Source organism: Hemicordylus capensis, chromosome 2 (genome assembly GCF_027244095.1).
Source record: "Hemicordylus capensis ecotype Gifberg chromosome 2, rHemCap1.1.pri, whole genome shotgun sequence".
Lineage (NCBI taxonomy): Eukaryota > Metazoa > Chordata > Lepidosauria > Squamata > Cordylidae > Hemicordylus > Hemicordylus capensis.
In genome coordinates this window covers 13770153-13790023 of record NC_069658.1, presented here as the reverse complement: position 1 = coordinate 13790023, position 19871 = coordinate 13770153, and the positions used below count along the sequence as shown (strand labels likewise).

The following is a 19871-nucleotide window of genomic DNA, read 5'->3' as shown; positions in this document are numbered from 1 at the left end:
AGTACACATTCTGTGTGCATCACGAACATCGTCACAGAGCTGGTGGGCAAAGGTCCCTGCACATTCATACTGTACAGTGGGAAGTGACCATGGCTGCTTGTGTTCAATACACTCATTATCCCATTACCCCAAAACAAAATGCAATGCCTGATGAAGAGGGGCTACAGCTCAGTGGCATCCAATCCCTGGCATTTCCAATTAAAGCGTCAGATAGCAGGAGCCAGGATCCTGCCAAGCTAATGTTAATCAAAGGAGCAGACAATAATCATCTAGGTGTACCCATAGTCTGATTCAGTAGAAGGCATAGTCATATGATGCACAATGCAGCATCCTGATTAAAAGAAACCCAAACAAACTTGATTGTACGTACGCTCTGCCATCCACACCCCTCCGCTCTGCCACCTACTTCTCAGGCCAGTTTCTAGACTGAAGAACTAAGGCTGAAACACACGATATCTGGTGAGATCTCAAAAGTGGCCCAAACAGGAATATCAAAGGGGTGGGCTAGAAAGCTTGCTTATCTTTATCTCTTCCCATGGACACGGAGCAATATATTCTTTTTAATTTGGTACAGGTGGAGATCCAACAACTGTTAAATGACCAGGGTGTTTAAGAGACTGTGAATGGATTAAATAATTTCAGAATGCAGGTGGGGAGTCCACTGTTTTAATACCCCTCCATGTTTTTTGTTTTTAAAAAACACCAGCCCTGAATGCAGGAAACAAGCAAAGTTTCCTTTGCTGAGAGTGGACAGAGATTTTAAAAATTGAAGAAAAATTGGAGAAATTTGTTGAGAGTGGACAGAGAATCATTTCTCCCTCTCTCACAACACTAGAACCAGTGTTGTGAGAGAGGGAGAAACGTTTCTCTGTCCACTCTCAACAAATTTCTCCAATTTTTTTCTTTTTCACATAGCACATAATCAACCTATGAAATTCTCTGCCACAAGATGTGGTGAAAGGCAACAGTCTGGATGGCTTTAAGATGGGTCTACATAAATTTACAGAGGACAGGTCTATCAATGGCTACTAGTCTAGTGACTATAGGCCACCTCCAGCCTCAGAGGGGCAATATGCCTCTAAATACCAGTTGCAGGGGAGCAACAGCAGGAGAGGGGGAATGCTCTCACCTCTTGCCTGTGGGCTTCTCAGGGGCATCTGGTGGTCCACTGTGTGAAACAGGATGCTGGACTGGAGGGGCCTTGGGCCTGATCCAGCAGGGCTGTCCCTTATTATGTTCAATATACAGACGAAGGCCCACTCCCTGCAGTGCTAGTTTCTACTTGCAGGAAGTTTTATTTGTGGCGGTGTGGTGGTGATAATCAGAAATGTTTATTTCTGCTGTTTGAAGTGATACCGTTCATTCTACCATCTTAGGAGTTCATCACATTATCCTGCTGCAGCCGCAGACCAGACCTTAGATGGGAATCCTGATAATGATTTACCATGGCTGAGGTTGATGGAGATAAGAGTCTTAATCATGGTGGAGGCCATCAGAGGGAGGAGGAACTTGCACAAGAAAGAGGAGCTTGCAGAGGGAATCTGCCAGTCCTGCAGCCTCCTCTCTGAACCACAGCTAAATGATAAAGAGCAAGATGTTTGCACTGGCCCTGAAATAAGAGAGTCAGCCTGCTGCATCATTCCAGCTACAGAAGATCAGACCCCCCACTGCAGGCACACACAGGTAGATGCAGCAAAAGAGTAGAGTTACTTCTCAAACTCCTTTTCATTGGCCAGGTGTAGCCATTTAATGACTTACTGCATGGAAAGGAGTTTCCCAAATAAATTTTAATTTCCTGAAATCACAAGATTAATAGAAATGGAATCAACAGATGGAAGTGCTGACAGATCCTTGTAGTATTACCAGCAGGCATCATCCTAATTATTTTAAAGGTGTTTCACCTTTCATTAATGACATTTCCCAAAGATTTAAAAAACTTTTTTTTTGGCAGAACTTATGTGGTAGCCAGAGAGAGACAAGACATTATACTGCTCATGAACCAAGACCATGCAACTGCCTCTGGTGTGGAAGAAGGTAGAGACTCAACAACTCACAGCACACCCATCAGTCTTCTTCTGGGGAGGGGGGAAGGCAAACAAATAGCCAATTGTAAATGACCAAAACTGTGTCCGTCCGTCCCCCATGGTCAGCTGCATATGGCTCTTAATGGTGTTTTGTGAGCTGCAAAGGCCCCTCCAAGAGTATTGTTTACACCCAACAGTGGTACATGCAGCATGTGCCATATTTTTCAGGACAGACTTGCATTATGCTACCCATTGATATTCAATAACTGAGGACAAGGTGGTGTTAGAGTCTAGTTCAGCAATTCGCAATCTGTGCGTCGGAACACACTAATGCACAGCAGAACTCAAGCATGCCGTGAGATATAAAAACCTAACCGCTTCTATGGGTCCAAAGTACCCATCCACAATGGAGGCTTTCCACAGTGCAAATTACTGCGGAGGCCTCCTCTCCTTCCAGACAGCTTTTGCTGGGCACAAGCAATTCAGATTGTACCCGATTCAGCAGACTAGAAAAGGCACATCTAGAGCAGTGACTGATGGAGAAACCCAAACCATAGAATTTTAAACCTGGAAGGGAACTTGGAGGTCTTCTAGTCCAACCCCCAGCTCCGTGCAGAAAACCACGGCAGCATCTCTGACAGTTGGGCATCCAGTCTCCGAAAACCTCCAGTGAAGAAGAGCCCACCACTTGTGTGAGGCAGACCATGCCAATGTCTAACAGTTAGGAAATTCCTCCCAATGTCTAGCTTGAATCTGCTTCCTTGTAATTTCATCTCTGTTTGAAAATGGTTGAAAGGCAGTACAGTATAGAAATATCAAAAATGATATTAATATTAATACTACTAATTCTAATCCTGCCCTCCAGAGCAACAGAGAACAAGTTCGTTCCTTCTTCTACGTGACAGAAAGATGGCAACCACATTCTGCCTTGGTCTTCTCTTCTCCAGGCTAAACATACCCAGCTCCTTTCATCATCCCTCAGGGGCTGGGTTTCCAGACCCTTCGCCATTCAGGTTTGTAGCCATTTCCAGACTCCTCACCACAGACCGCCTTTCAGGGCAGGTTGATTGAGTGCCATCAAGACAGGTAGTTCTTCTAAAAGCCAACCTTTTGGGGTGGTAAAGAGCATAGCTCTGATCATGAAGGCCCCCCCCCCCCGCAAAGAAAATATGGGCTTTCGCTAGCAGAAGTTTGGGGAATGCTGCTCTCCGTTTTCCTACTTATACAGTTTCATTGTAAAATCAGAGAGAGAGAGAGAGAGAGAGAGAGAGAGAGAGAGAATATGAAGAAAATCAAATAAAGTACGAATAAAAGAAACAGAGGAGTCCCCCGCCACCAGCTTTTTAAGTAAAGCCAACTGATGTGCAGAGAGAAAACTCTGAAGTGCTATCTAAGGCTGTCGGCGAACAACTGAGGAGAAGAGGTGGAGTGTGTTCCCTCCCAAGTGTCAGGGCGGAGCTCCGGCCAAAAATGTATTCTGAGGTAAAGCTCTGGAAAGTTCCGATTCATGGCTCTACACAGACAGACACCAACCCCATCGTGTGAAATGCACAGAGACCACAAAGAACAGAAGTATTCGTTACATGCAGCCTGCAGGAGAAGGGTTGCCACAGCTGGAATTCCCTCTTCAAAGTGCAGAAGCGCCTTTCTCCTTTGCCTCTGGGCCACTCTTGCATTCCTGTCCAGCTTTAGCCCTGGGGCTGACCGTTGTTGAACTCGAGATCGACGGCTGGGCTCCTCCTCTCCCAGGCCAAACCAGCCATAGTACCAGATTTATATTTGGTCCCTCCCCACTTCCTCCACCATCAAATCATCCATCTGCACCCCAGTTCCCCCACATTCCTTCAGAAATATGTGTTTTATGCCGTAGGGACCTCGCATGCAAGCGCTTAAGAGCTGCCTTGTTGAAGGAGGCCAGAGAGGAGGCCAGCATCCTGGTTCACACAGTGGCTGACCGAAGACCTCTGGAAAGCTCCAGAAATGGGGCATGTAGGCAGTGGTCTTCTTCCACTGTAGCTTCACATCAACTGGTATTCAGAGAGACACTACCTCTGAACCACACATTATGTCTGACAGTCCTTGGAGAGGACAGCTGGTCTGGTGGTAGCAAGCATGACTTGTTCCCCTAGCTAAGCAGGGTCCACCCTGGTTGCATATGAATGGGAGACTACATGTGTGAGCACTGTAAGATATTCCCCTTAGGGGATGGGGCAGCTCTTGGAAGAGCAGAACGTTCCAAGTTCCCTCCCTGGCCTCTCCAAGATAGGGCTGAGAGAGATTCCTGCCTGCAACCTTGGAGAAGCCGCTGCCAGTCTGTGTAGACAATACTGAACTAGAAAGACCAATGGTCTGACTCAGTATATGGCATCTTCCTACGTTCCTATGAAACTGGGAGTGGCTAACGTATACTTTGTCCAGATCAGAGAGCACTGCTTCCCACTTACTCTAAAAGCAAACGCAACCTGTCACAAAAAAATATACCTAGGATTTTCAAGTCATGTTGGTCTTTAAAAAGCCAGTTTTATCATCTGCCCTCTGAGCTAGCTTCTGAAGGTACCAGTCCCCCAAGAGTGCCAGAAGTCCCGCAGATCCGACAGAATGGTGGAATTCTCTGTTTGGACACTTTCAGATTTTGGAGAGGCATCACACATGCTTTCCCCTGCAACACTCACACACACAAAATCCTGGAGCCAGTACCAAGTATCATTTCACAATAATCTGTCCTCCCACATTTAAGTCAGTCCCAAGCTCTTATAGCAACATCCCAGATTGCAAGCATCCCTCTGTCCATTCTGCTTGGTTAACCTCACTGTCCTGGCTTGTATCTTTAGACCATAAGCTCTTCAGCAAAGGTAGTCTGATGGGATTTGCCCTCTGCACACCGTTGCTTGCTGTGAAGTGTCAGATACACTTAAGAAAGGGCATCATCAGGGTTTTGCAAAGGTTTGCTACCCAAAATATCCTCATGCTCTAGGACAAGAGGAAACTTGAATGCTGTACTTAGAAAAAGCTTTGCTGATTAAGTAAATGTACATATTTACTTTGCAGAATTTATTCTGCACCGGGAGTGAGATTTTGAGAGCATCTGAATGAAAAATAAATAAATTAGGACAGAGCTCTGGAACAGAGGATGTGGAGGAAAGGGTTTGAAGATTGGACAAGATCAACATGACATTTTGACTGCAAGTGCTGGCAGAGACCATCTGAAACCATAATATAGGACCACTATTTTTCAAACTCCTCCCCTCAAGGAAGACTAGAAATTAAAGGGAGGGAAAATATTAGGGTGCCAGACTATACTCTTTACATTTCATTGTGCTGGTTTATGGCTGTAACAACAAACTAAACAAAACCTCACATTTCATTTAGTTTATCTCTGACTCTCTCTGAACCAGAACGTATTTTTACAAGTTTTCCATTTATATATGCTTCTCCTTCACAAAACTGCAAGTTTCAGTTTAAGATATCTCTAAAATACTATTGAACTATTTTGAATGAAATCATGTTGAATCACAAGGAATGCTCGTGCGGCCGTGAAGACGTGTGCATTTCACTTCTGTTCCCACTAGGTGGCATACAGAAGCAGAAGCAGTGCAAGCGCTGGATCTACTCCCACAGGCCTCCCTGCCAAGCCAGTCAAGCGAACCACCCTCTCCTGCAGGCCATACCGGGAAACAATGGCCAGCCACAGCAATATGAATGTGGAGGCGGCTGCAACATACGTGCTGAACAGCAGAAGGCTGGAAACGCGGTGGGGATCAAAGCATGGAGCTGAAGGGCAGGGGAGGACGAGGCAGGCCCAAAGACCGAGATCATAGTATTGAGATGGGGAAGGGGGCAACAGAAGGGAACTGGTGAGGCCACAAAATAAGGGTGAAATACGAGGAGAGAAAGTGAAAACACAAACCTGATTCAAAGAGGAAAAGGAATGGGCTTTCCCTTCTATTCAGCCCAGCAAGGAATCAAAACAGCTCCCAAGGAAAACTGAGTCGCAAACCATATGGTCAAAAAAGTTGCAAAAATAAACTGAACACAGGAAGCTCAGCTGCCTTAGACAGAGTCAGAAGAACATTGGTCCATCTAGCTCAGCATTGCCCACACAGACCGGCAGCAGCTTCTCCGAGGCAGGAGTCTCTCTCAGCCCTCTCTTGGAGATGCTGCCAGGGAGGGAACTTGGAACCTTCTGGTGCTCTTCCCAGAGCGGCCCCATCCCCAAAAGGGGAATGTTGTACAGTGCTCACATGTATTCTCCCAATTCAATGCAAAATAAATGCCCTCAAAACCTATCTGTTTGGCCTGGCCTTCCAGGGTTTTTAAAATGTTGTAAATGGTTTTAATGTTGTAACCTGGTTTTTCAGGGTTTTTAAATTGTTCTGATTGTTTAATTGCTGTTTTATGATGTTTTAATTGTTAATTGTTGTTATAGGCTGTAGTTTTTAACTGTTGACTGATTTTAATGGTTTTGTTTTAACTGTAAACCGCCCTTAGCCATTTTGGAAGAATGGTATACAAATCTAAAACACAACACCAGGGTGGACCCTGCTTAGCAAAGGACAGTGCATGCTTGCTGCCACGAGACTAGCAGTACTGTAAGATATGAACATTTGTACACTACCACAGGAAACACTCTTCGACACACAGAAAGTGATTTTTGCTGCACAAGGCCATATGGCATATTGCCTGGAAGAGCTGTCAAGGGCAGAATGAGAAAACAAAATAGCCAAGCTTCTGGTTCCACAGTTGCATTCTGGAAAATCCAGAATAATCAAGGCTTCTCTGTAGTAGCTGGATTTTAATATGATTTGCCATGTTCTGACACTTCTGTGATTTGACATGCTTGCTTTACCATATTGTGTGATTTCGGCTATTTAAATATGTGAGCTACCCTGGGCATTTTTATACTGAAAGGCAACCTGTAAATATACATACACATACGATTTATTTATTTTTACACACATTTATATCCTGCCTTTTCGATGCCAAAAGACAGCTTAACCCCCCTGCCACACACACACAGTGCATTCTTCATCAAAGGCATTTGTCAGAGTTGCTCCACCTTCAGTGAACCAGGAGCAATCACAGAGAGGGCCTTCTCCATTTGTGGAATGCCCTCTCAGAGAAGGCTTGCCTGGTGCCACCTTTTTAGAGTCAGGCAAAGCCTTTTTTTTTTTTTAATTGCCCAACCCTTCCAAGATGAGGAACAGCTGGTTTCGGAAGACTAGTTTTGGCTTGTTTATTTATTACACTTATATCTGTCTCCAAGAAGCTCAGAATGACACACATGGTTGCATTTTATCCCCACAACCAGGAGATTAGGCTTCGATATCATGTTGGTTTAGACTATACTTTGCCCAGGCACCATGGGCACACGTGTCCTCCTGCCAGTGTGCTGTTCCTTGGTCACGTGGGGGATGGTTTGTCTGTCCAAACTGCTCCTTTACACACGGTCCAAATATTCATTTGGAGAGCCACTCACCCATACAATTTAGAAATGGCAGGCTGTGAGGAAGACACATATGCTCATGGTGGGTCAGGAGGCAAAATATCACCCAATTCATAATGAGCTTTGTGGCTTTGAACCCAGATTTCCCTGCTCCTAGCCCAGGCCTGCTCAACTTAGACCCCCTCCCCAGCTGTTTTTGGACTACAACTCCCATAATCCCCAGCTATGGTGGCCAATAGCCAGTGATTATGGGAGTTGTAGGCCAACATCTGCAGGAGGGCCAAAGTTGAGCAGGCTTGTCCTAGCCCAACAGTAATTACGACACACTGGCTCTTCAACAGTGGTCCTCTGGTGGCCCTAATGGATTACAGTATTTTGTTCTGTTTTTCTCTAGGATTTGAATCATTTTAATGCAATTTTATTTGGGTTCTATTTTATACATACATGATTAATTGATTGATTTTATATTCCACCCTGAGAGGCTCAACTGAAGCATGGCATAGAGTTTTACTTTAATAAAATTAATTAAGAACCAGAAGCCATGATGTAGGACTGCTATGTAGAGAATAATCTCTCTCGCTAAGAAGGGACTCAGGTACTTTAGCAAACATGCTCCCTTCATAGATCCCTGTACTACATACTTAAGTTTCTCCTCACAACAACCCTGAGAAGTAGGTTAGGCCGAGAGAGAAGTGACTGGCCCAGAGTCACCCAGCTAGTATCATGGCTGAATGGGGATTTGAACCCGGGTCTCCTCGGTTCTAGTCCAGCACTCTAACCACTACACCATGCTGAACAGCCCCTGAACTTGCCCGTTGTCCTCCAAGAATATTCACTGCAGAACATGCGTCAGGGACAGGCAGAAAGTGGATCATGGTCCACAAAAGAACCACTGGTCAGTTTCTGATGGACCATTTTGCACCTGATGTCTTCTGAGATGTTCTCAAAGGGTCAGAAAAAACCATGTAACATTATATTTGACACCCTTCTTGACAAACAGAAATGACTAACGATTTGAATAGAAACAGCTTAAACGCAGCACAATCGCGTGGCATTTCAAAACCCAACGTGGCCAACTCTAAAGACAGGAATTCCTTTCTACAAATGGAGAACAATATATATAATTTTTATTAGGTTTGCCCTCAGCTTAAGAGAGCATTGTGTCTAAATGAATCTGAATAGAAGTGACAGCAATCTGGTGTGTAGATGGAGCTTCCAACAAACCTACACATCTGAAGAAGGATTTCCTTTGGAAGACATGCTGCCGATCCCCTGTGGATCTCAGAACTGCTACTCACAGTCTGTCTGCATCAATGTAACTGAGAAACGTGGGACAGAATGGGGTGGGGTGGGGGGAATGTACAGCTGATTGAAGCAATATGAAACACAACTCCTCTCTCCTCTAGCAAAGATTTAATGAAAAAGCTCTTAGATGCTCACCAGCTTGCGTAGACACACTTCTTGTAATGAAGCCAAAGAACATATCACTGCAGTATCTCATTTTCAGCTCTTTCACCTAGGGCTCTACTTCAATCTCAAAATAAAAATGATAAATAAATAAAATAATATCTATTTGTTAGATGCCCCATAACAAATTGTTCTCTAGGCTGCTCACAACTCAGCATTAAAACATGAAATGAAATTTAAAAACCCATGAAATTACAACTCCCCACCCTTGCAAATACAAAATGCAGTACAAAATAATATTTTTTTTAAAAAACTTTTTAAAAGCCAATTTTAAAAATCAAATTTAAAAGGCCTGAGTGAACAGAAAAGTCTTTACCTGGTGTCTAAAAGAACAAAGTGAGGGTGCAGGGTGAACCTCACTGAGGAGGCTGCTCCATAAACAGGGTGCCACCACCAAAAAGGCCCTCTCCCTAGTAGCCACCTGCCTCACCTCATTTAGCAGGGGCACTCGGAGCAGGGCCTCCAAAGAGCGTAAGATCCAAGTAAGGACATACGGGGCAAGGTGACCAGCACTTAGAATTGGGCCCAGAAACGGAGAGGGAGCCAGTGCAGCTGACGAAGCACTGGCGTGACATGATCAAAAACGCCCAGTCCCAGTTAATTAACTCACAGCCCTGTTTTGTCCCAGCTGCAGTTTCCAGACTGTTTTCAAAGGCAGCCCCACGTACAATGCATTGTACATAACTGTGGCCAACCTATCTCTATCCAAGTACGGTCACAATTGGTGTATTCGCTGAAGCTGATAGAAGGCGCTCTGAGCCACAGAGGCCACTTGAACCTCTAGAGACAGTGCTGGATCGATGAGCACCCCAAGACTGTGCACCTAATCTGTCGGGGGAGTGCAACCCAATCTAGAACAGGCTGAACATCATTCACCCAGGCAGAGAAACCACCATCCAACAGGATTTCTGTCTTGAATCTCAACTTGTTCACCCTCATCCAGTCCATTACTGCATCCAGGAACTGATTCAGGGCAGTCACCACCTCACCTGTGTCTGATGAAAACGAGAGATACAACTGAGTGTCATCCGCATACTGATGACACCTCAGGCCAGATCTCCAGATGACCTCTCCCAATGGTTTCACAAAAGCACAACTGCCTAGGGGCTGAGCACCACCCTAGCACCACCTTAACGGGCCTCAAGTTAGGAGCTGAGCCAACTCCAAGCAGTGCCTCCCACATCCAACGCGGCCAGCCTATCCAAAAGAATGCCATGGCCAATGGTACCAAAAGCCGCCGAAAGGTCCAAGAGAATCAACAGGGTTGCACTCCTCCCTCTCTCCTTACACAGGTCATCCCACAGGGCGACCAAAGCCGTTTCTGTTCCAAAGCTAGGCCTGAAGCCTGATTGAAATGGATCTAGATAACCCATTTCTTTAAGAGTGATCAAATAACAATTTCCTTGATTGGAGTTGGGACCACTCCCTCTTTCAGTGAGGCATTTAGAACCTGCTAGATCCAGATAAATTTTCCCTCCGAACTAGATTTAATAAGTCATAAAGGGAAAAGCATCAAGCAAGCACTTGGCCAGCCAAACTCAACTGAACACCTTGTCTGTATGCTTGGGCACCAATAACAGAAACTCCTCCAGTAAAACTGGACCATGTGGTACTCTGGACACCTCTCCCAATGACACTGCAGCAACTGTAGAACCCAACTCATGATGAACGTGAGCAACTTTATCCTCAAAGTGCTGTGCAAATGCGTTCACAGCATGCTACTGAGGGTTCTTACCCATCTTCATAAGACCATAAGAAGACCCCTGCTGCATCAGAGCAAAGAGACAGCCCATCTAGTTCAACATCCCACTTCCCAAAGTGGCCAGCCAGTTGCCTCTAGGAAGTCCAGAAGTGAGCCATGCAGGACAGATGTCCTTCTCCCACTGTTGCTTCCCAGCTTCACCCCCCCACCATAGATTCTTCCTCCCACCTCTGGTAGCCGTGGGGCTGGGCCCTTTCTTTTTGTAAAGTACAATGTCCATTGATGTGCTATATAAACCAGGCCTTGACACATTTTCCTTGGCTCTAGAAGCCAGCCCCAAAGTTTAAGAGCTAGAGTACCTCTGCCCACAAGCTGCGGGGAGGGAGACTCACCATTCACCTCCAGCAGTGCCTTCCACTCAGTGTAGCAGGGGGTGTCACTCCTGGCCTAGCTTGTCCCCACCGGCTTGCTTACTCCTCCTCCTGTTTGCATCCATCCAGTTCAGACAGACAATGGACTAGTGACCAAGAGGAGGAGAAAGCAACCTGCCCCACTTGCATCCATCACCTGGCTCAGGCGCCAGGCTTAAATATCCAGACACCATGGCAAGCTGGAGCCTGAGAATTGTCAAACTGTGATATAAACAAATAAAAGAAATACCACACACAAATGCCAATCCATCTCTTATATACAAAGCCAACATGATGCACAAATTCTCTTACCTCCCAACTTTTAAAAATACAAGGGACTCCTCACAACACAAGCCACAGCCATGGGGAGAGGGCTCCAACATTGATTGGAACAGATGCAAGAAGGGAGAAAGGAACATTGGTCTTACCTGTGAAGGGTTCTTCCCCTCCCCCCGCCCGTGTCTGGAGCTCATCATTATGGGTTACATACAGAGCATGGTCGCAAGACAGGATTGACGTCAGTGTAGTTGTAACTTCCTGCTGCCAGGAGGTGCCCAGACCCCAGTTCCAGGAGTATAGCTAGGAGCGGCAGTAGTAAATACAGGAGAGAGCTCCCTAAACCTCTGAGAAAAAACAAGTATATACAACTTGAGAGAAGAGAGGTTAGTGAGATGGAAGTACCATATGTACGGAAGGGTACTGGGCCTATGGTAAAGGCCTACGCCTGCCTGAAGGAAGTCAAGGACATCAGAAACTCCTGCGGTGAGTGGATTTAAATGCTTCCTGCAGGTCCATCTGGAGAATACTGCCTATGTAGCCTGGTAGAACCGATGGGTGGATGGGTGGCTTCGTGGACTGGGGCCGAATACCCCTTGGCCGCTAGTCTGTTGCGCTCAACGTCCAGGCACAGAGTTGGAGCCATCCCAGGTCTAGATGCAGAATGGGTCCCTGGGATAGAAGGTCCCTGCGTACTAGGAGACATCATGGGGGCTGTGTGGACATGTTGACTAGGTTGGAAAACCATGGCCACCTGGGCCAATGAGGGACCACCAGGATCAGGTGGGTCGGATCAGCTTTCTGATTATGGCTATCAGTGGAAAGGCAAAAAGGAGACCTTTGGGCCAACTGGTGTCGAGGGCATCGATGGCATCTGCTGGTGATTCAGAGGAGAGGTGAAGAGATCCACTAGAGACTCGTCCAGGTGTGCTGTGATCAGTTGGGAGACTCTTGGATGGAGGGCCCATTCCGTCGGTCACTGTCCTTCGACTGAGCCAGTCGACTTGATTATTCTCTGTCCTGCTTAGATGTTCCAATGTGATGTACAGCAAGCAAAGTTCCCCTAACCCTAACCTCTGAAACTGGATGTGCGGAATTCCCTCCCTTGGAAGGGGAAGGAGCCTTGGTACTACCTGGAGGTGTGAAAGGAAGAGGAGGACATCAAAGTCTGTGTAGGGTTGCAAAACGGTCTGCGCAAGTCCTTGAATGTCAAAGGCATAGCTTTCTTTTTGTCCTTGTCCTTACTATTATGGAGTCCAGCATGGGACCAAACAGGCCTGATCCTGTAAAAGGAGATGCCGTGAGCGCCATCTTGGACTTGGGGTCTACTTGCCACAATCTTAGCCAGAGAGATCTGCACACAGCCACCCTGGCTGCCATGGACCTGGAGGCCTGCTACAGGCAGTCCAGGCTAGAGTCCGCCATTAGGGCCGTTGCCTTAGCTAGCTTATCCTTGGTGAAACTTGACATTTTCAGGAGGGACCAAGGCTATGAGCTTCTTGGCCCATAAGATTGAAGCCTGGGCAAAGAGAGTTGGTAGTGGCAGCTTTGATGACTGTTGCCGATACCTCGTACACCTTCTTAAGGTAGGAATTGCACTTCCTGTCCTCAGGAAATCTTAATTGATCATACCCTTCGGTAGTTAGAATCACCTCTGACACCATCTGGGTGACCAGGGCATCAATGCAGGTACTTCCAGGAGGGAAGTCAGATCCTGGGGCAGAGAATAGTGTTTTCTGGGATAGCTGCCTACTGGCCTAAAGGAGGCTGGTTGCTGCCATTCTGCCAGCATTACCTTACGAAAGCTGCTGGGCAAGGGGACCATGGGAGATGGGGAATCAGCAGCAGGGAATACATTTTGATCCAGATTGGTAGCCTCTTGTACTGATTCTGCCGGGGCCACATCACTGATTGCTCTATTAGCTTTTGCTAATAGGATATCGAAATCAGAGGACAGAAAAGAGGTGAGCAGATAGTGTAGATGGCTGAACTACCTCTTCCCCCAATATTTCCTTCTTCCTTGTCAGACCCATCTGGATGCAGGGGGTGAATCAGAGTTAGACTCAGGTTTGGATATTGGCTTGATAGGGACCTGGTCTTTAGGCTTGGTCGGTGGTGGGAGGAGGTACTACAGGTGGGCTAGCTTGGGGTATAGGGGGAGGGGGTGTGGGGGGAATAAGTTGGGTGCTCAAGGATTGGATGGAAGAGGGCGGGGATGTTTGTGAGGGGAGCAAGAATCAGAAGAGGAATAATGATGTGCTGTCCTTTTACGTTTGGCCCCCAATTTTTGTTGTAGGAAAAGGCTGCGCTCAGATGGTGGAATAGCTTCCCTCCGTAGATTAGAGTCAGGAGAGGAAGATGACAATAGTTTTCTGGGTAGTCTGGATCTCATGGGTACAGTGGGTGCCCTGGGTGGCATCGCAGGAGGCACATTTAAGGGACTGCGCAAGGCTGAACCATCCTCCCCCACAAGTAGTCTTAGCCAATTGGTTACATCAGGTAGCACAGTCAATACTGGCCCTGGAACAGGGTTTGCGGGGTTTCTTACTGGGATCTGTGGTTTGCTGTTCAGGCCTGCTGGTGGAGCGCCCAGTGGTGTTCCCGGAAAAGTCTCCATAGGTGGAGCCGAGTTCTGGTCACCAGCAGACTGATTTGGCTTGTCTGGACCAGTTGGAGTTTGGGCCAAGCACTCCTTCTCATCAGCGTTAGATTTTGGTGTAGGAGGACAGCGCAGACCAGCCAGTTCCCCCTTGACACCAATCACCCCAGAGGTGATGTTACTGGATGCCAGGGAATTGCCCACAGGGCCCTGATCGTCCACCCCCTTTTTGCCGCTCTGCACTGTGCCGCTTTTCGGGAGCGGTTTGGTGTGCCTGCATAAATATTTAATGATAAGGCACTCGCTAAGACGCAGGCAAGAGGGTGATCTTTTCTTTTTCTTTTTCGGCAGCTGAGCATGGTCCTTAAGGTGCTTGGATTTTTTGGCGGCTTTTCGCAGACTCGCGGCTGCTTTGTGCGTCCCAGCTGCCACCATGAGGGGACCTTTAGAAAGGGAACCCTCTTCGGCTTGTGCTCTTTCCATGAGCAGAGGAAAGGGAAGCCGGATGTAAAAAGACTCAAGCAAAAAAGACCAAGCCGAATTGGTCAAATTGGAAAAGAAAAAAGATTGAGATTTTTTTTTTTCCAATTAAAAAATGGGTCTAGGTCGCTCCTTTCTCCCCCTGGCACAATCTAAGGGGAACAGGGGGGAAGATGGGAGAAGAAGAAAAGAAAATACAAGACCTGAAGGCCTAAATTTGCAAGAGCTCTCTCGTATACCAGCCAGTCCCGTCCTCTGAGCATGCTCTGTACTTAACCCATAATGACAAGCTCCAGCATGGGGCGGGGGGGGGGGATTTAACACTCTCTATATCATAGGATGTGGTGATGGCCACCAGCTTGGACAACTTTAAAAAGGGCTTGGACAGATTCACAGAGGAGAAGTCTATCAATGGCTACTAGTCCTGTGGATATGGGCCACCTCCAACCTCAGAGGCAAGATGCCTCTAAATACCAGTTGCAGGGGAGCAACAACAGGAGAGATGGCATGCCCTCACCTCTTGCCTGTGGGCTTCCCAGAGGCATCTGGTTAGCCATTGTGTGAAACAAGATGCTGGACTAGATAGACCTTGGGCCTGATCTAGCAGGGCTATGTCCTTAACCCTTTCCCTCCACACCTATTTTTCTGTAATTGAAACTCCCACCCCCACCCCCGAAGCTGCTGTTAGTCCTACTGTGGAAGGGAGGAAAGATGATACAGGTACTTGTATCTATCTACCCCCACATCGCCACCCACCCACCCACCGTGGGAGCCAGCAGCAGTTTTTGGAGTGTGGGATTCAAATCAGCAAAACAGCATGGAGGGGGAAGGGTTGAACACTCCACACTCCCAAATGCCACTGCTCCCATCAAAGCAGCACCTCCGTGCACTGCTGTTTTTAACTCTTAAAAAATGTAACAGACTTTTGGAATGGATGTATACCGCCTGCGTCTGCCAGCATCACTACTTTGCCAGTAACAGCAATGGCAGTAGGTTATTCCTGGCAATGCCGTTCAGCTGACCGAGCAAAAAAAGGAGTTGGTCAGGGAGAGAAGAGAAAATTACGATTTTTCATTAGAAATCTGCTCAGTGCCTCATTGCAGTGCCTCATTGGTATCACCCACAACTCTGGTAGATCCTTAGTTCCCTTAGACAACTGTTCCCTCTAAGGTGTGTGCACATGCACACGCTCACAGGTTTTTGGATGTCTGCGCAGTTCATTTTAGATCCCGCTCAGGTTGAATCAGGAAGGCCCCATTCTGAATGCAGGTGTGCACACACTGCCTTGATACTGCCGCCCAGAACAAAACTCTTTCTGTGCAGAGATGAAAAAGAGTAGAGGGACCACTGCCTTAGACCCACCCAAAACTGCTGGGGTTCACCCCTAGTTTTACCTTAGGCCTTGCCCTTGGCAGAGAGCAGAGTCCTAGGTCCTGCCTAGCTACTAGGCTACTTTAACTTTTCACAACCTGGCCAGCTTAGCTACAAGTATGTGCTACAGTTTAATACGGCAACTCTAGGGGCACCTTGCATTTAGCCTGTACTAGACCTTAAACTAGTCTGCTCAGTACAAGATCCCCACAGCACCCTCACATGGGAATTGGATCTTACTGGCAGGATTGGGACTTTGGAACAAGGGGAACATGCAGCACCTTGCCATGGTGCCTCTGGGTTAGGCTGACTGCGAAGAGGGGGCTAAGGAGGAACAGGCTGAATCCATCACCAGCCTCAAGGCCAAACTGACCACAGTGCGGGAGTTCTGTGATTGGAAATCCCGATGTCTTTTTCCGTCTTAAAAAAAATGAGCTGTGGAGGGCAGGGGAGGATTTCGGCACAGGGTTTAGTGCTTTGCCCCCACACCAGTTTCCCAACTTAAATCAACCTTTCACAAAGCTACGGAAGGGGCTACAGCTCCATGGTAAGGCATTTGCTTTGCAAGCAGAAGGTCCCAGGTTCAATCTTGGGCTCCATTCCATGCGAGTTCCAGAACCAGATCCTATGCTTTCAAGTCACTGCATATCAGAATTGCACAAAATACACTCTGGCTTCTAGCATATCAAACGGATCCAGGTTTAGAGCTGCAGCATATCCACCGACCGTAATAAATTTGCTTTGTATACCGTATGTAATTAAGCACGCTTGGGCTCTCTTCAAAGCCCTCTGGCCAACGCATTAACAAGGAGAGCAACGATCAGGAACGAACACTCGCCTCTGACCAAGCGACGTGGTGGCGGCCTGCGTGCGCCATCCACATCTCTTGGAGCCGCAGGGCATTCGCAGCAAAGGCGGAGGTGTTAGGACACGGAAGTCATCCTGCACAAAGCCCGGGATGCAGGTCCAGGTCATGTGGCTCCAGGGAAGACCTTTGGCAGGCCAAGGTAACCCCCCTTTCAAAAACCATGCCAAGAAGAGGAGTTTTGATCCTGCATGCAGACCCACCGCTGGCTTGCAGAATACATTCCAGAGCAAGCAGCCAAGCAAAACAGAAGCACTGCCTGAGTGCATGTCTCTTGATATGCATACCAGGGAGACAAAAATAGGCTATGACAGCAGTGCAAAAGATCCCAGTTACATACTGCATGGCTTTGCATTGTCTCCACCTTCCCAGGTTTCTCTGTAGAAGGGGTATAGCTTGCTTTTCTGCATCAATGCTTGCATCAGAATATCTCCTATACAAATCTCCGATTTCATGACTGCAAGCCAAAAAAAGCAGGAGAATAAACCAAAATGGTCAGGTGTCAATCAAAATATTTCCTTTAAAAATACAAAAAATATACATATCTTCCCCAAACAGTTTTCCAAGCCAGATGCTATTTTTACAAACCCGGGAATTCTGGCTGGTGTCCATTAGATACTTCGAATGCCATTTTTCAATGACAGCAAAAACACAGCCTGATGTTGTTTGGTGGAAAGCAGGGGTGTGCACGAACAGTTCGCTCTCGAACCAAGCAGGTTCGGCAGTTTGGTCCGCGATCAAACTGAACCAAGCCCGGTTCGGGTGGATCGGTTTACAATCGAAAGGGCGGCCTTGGGGGTGGTGGGAGAAGTAGTTTAAGGTTTTTCCTGGCCCGGCAGTGGAGGACCCTGCCGCTTGCAACCCGAGCATGTGGCAGCAGCATGGCACAGCCCAAGCAACCCCTGGGGCAGCCCTAGAGTGTGGTGGCAACACAGTTCCGGCCACCGTGGATGCCGGAAACGTGCTGCTGCCATGCTGGTAAGAACCTTGAACTACTTATCTCGCTGCCCCCATCGCCGGGGCACTCTTAAGAACACTATGCAGGGATTCTGCCACCCCTTTGCTTGTAAGGGGGAATAATCGCCAGATTCCCTTTACATGTATAGCCCCTCGAACCGGTTTGGCCAAACAGATCGGGCTCAGAGGCGAATTAAGCTTTCTGCCGCCCATAGGCAAAAAGGCTTTTGCCGCCTTTTACTTTAAACAAAAAAAGGTTAGCCTTTTTAAAAAATAAGATAAAAGGAGGGACTTTCTCCTCGCCCACGCCACCCTTTCTGCAGCCGCTGCTGCCCACAGAAAGGGGCGGCAAAATTTGAGGAGGGGCAAAATTTGCTGCTCCTCAAATTTTGCCACCATAGGCAAATGTCTACTCTGCCTCTCAGTTAATCCACCACTGATTGGGCTGGATGATCTGTTTGACCGAACCGGTTTGGAGATAGGCAGTTGGGAGGCCATTTGCGTGGCCACTGCAATTTTTGGTTTGTGCATGCCCCTAGTGGAAAGCACCAGGATCTTTTCTTTCACTTGTATCTCTGGCACAAGTCTGCTATTGTACCAGTGGAAGCTACTTGGCGATATATTCCTAGCTGGCAGTGAGTGATGACACTTAACAAGCATGCTTTTCAATTAATACTTAATTGTACTTATAATGATGTGCCAGTGTTGGGGGATGAGGAGTCCCATTGACATGGCTACAACTGCACCAGTGCAGCACTCTCCATCCTGTCCCCAGCACACCTAACTCTAACTCAGACCTTGACAAATTTTCTTAGGATCTAGGAGACAATCTAAAAATTTAGCAGCCTGACTCATGTTTTTATTCTTCAAACGTTCAGATGTCTAGTTTACAACAACAACTTATATACCACTTTATAACAAAAGTTTCCAAAGCGGTTTGCATAGAGAAATAACAAATAAATAAATTAGATGGATCCCTGTCCTTGAAGGGCTCACAAACAGAGATAAGGTTATCTTCCTCCCTCTTGAGTTATATGGCCATCCATCAGTCTCTGTCACTTGTGTGTGCGCTGGTGTGCTCACCATTTGAGCATCTTACAGTGCTCAAATGTAGTCTCCCATCCAAATACAAACCAGGTGGACCCTGCTTAGCAAAGAGGAGCCAGCATGGTGTAGATAGGGAGCTAGCTCTGTTAGGCAGGTTCCTGATGGTCTGCCTCTGCTCCCCACCTTCCAGGTGACCACTATTAAGATCAAGCTGAGCCAGGGGTACGAGCCCAAGGGCTCTCGTCCTTGTGGCTCTCAGCTGAGTGGGGAGGAGCTGGTGGACCGCAGCAACCAGAGGGATGAAGAGCCACAGCAAGCTTGGTGCGTTACTGAGCAGGAGCATTGACAGCAACAGCCCTCCCCATGCCTTCCTGCAGTTTTAGCAGCTGCACAGAACCTAACAGATTGGCTGGAGTATTGCCTCGGTTTTAATAGGAGGGAGTTTTTATTTCTTGTCATTACCAAGATGTTGGTACATTACACATCTCTACAATGTGTATTTGGGCGGGGGGGGGTGCATGTTACTTTGGAGGAGGCGCTTCCAACTGAGGTGGTCCTTAGTATGGCGGTGAGAGTAGGAGATGCCAGATGAGGGGACAGCACGCTGGCTATATCAAAGCCATTATGCCCTCCGCTCCTTTTCCCATCCAAGGAGACCCCAGTAACTCTCCTAGCAGCACACCTTGCCTGAAGCTGATGCTATTAAATGCCAGGTCCATAAATGCAAAGACCACAGCCATCCAAGAGATTATCCTGGATGAGCACACAGACCTGGCATGCATTATGGAGCACCAAGTTTCGAGGCGCAGCATCAGCCAAGGCAGGGTGGGCGGAGAGGTGGGGTTGCCCTGGTTCATTGGGAAACCATCCCTCTCACCAGATGCATTGTCTGCCTTTCTGACCATTTTGAGTGCCTGCATGTAGTGATGGAGTTGTGAGACAAAGTTGTGGTTCTGTTAGTATACTGTCCACCCTGCTATCTAACAATCTCCCTGCCTAAGCTGCTTGAGGTGGTCTCAGAAGTGGTATTGAGGACCCCACCGCTGTTAGTCTTGGGGGACTTTAATGTCCATGCTGAGGCCGCCTTGTCTGGTGCAGCTTGGGACTTCATGTCCTCCATGATGATCATGGGCTTGTCTCAACTGATTTCTGGTCCCACACATGTGGCAGGCCATACGCTTGACTTGATCTTTGGGTCAATGGTGGACAGTGGTGCTCCATAGATAGTCC

At 47.4% G+C, this 19871-nt stretch overlaps 1 protein-coding gene across 9 annotated transcripts in view; it reads right to left on the bottom strand.

Moving 5' to 3' along the window:
* The window catches only part of CTIF (cap binding complex dependent translation initiation factor), a 250835-nt gene that overhangs the window by 180303 nt on the left and 50661 nt on the right, over positions 1 to 19871 (bottom strand). Inside the window, exon 1 of one of the 9 annotated variants that reach the window (XM_053293691.1) lies at positions 3608 to 3821. The exons of 3 other annotated variants lie outside the window; for them this stretch is intronic. In XM_053293691.1, the coding sequence (XP_053149666.1) occupies positions 3608 to 3700 (93 nt within the window). In that variant the 5' untranslated portion in view covers positions 3701 to 3821. Of the gene's footprint in view, positions 1 to 2982; positions 3478 to 3607; positions 3822 to 19871 lie in introns of those variants that run through there. 5 more of the 9 variants (XM_053293684.1, XM_053293683.1, XM_053293690.1 and 2 more) reach the window with 5 other exon arrangements.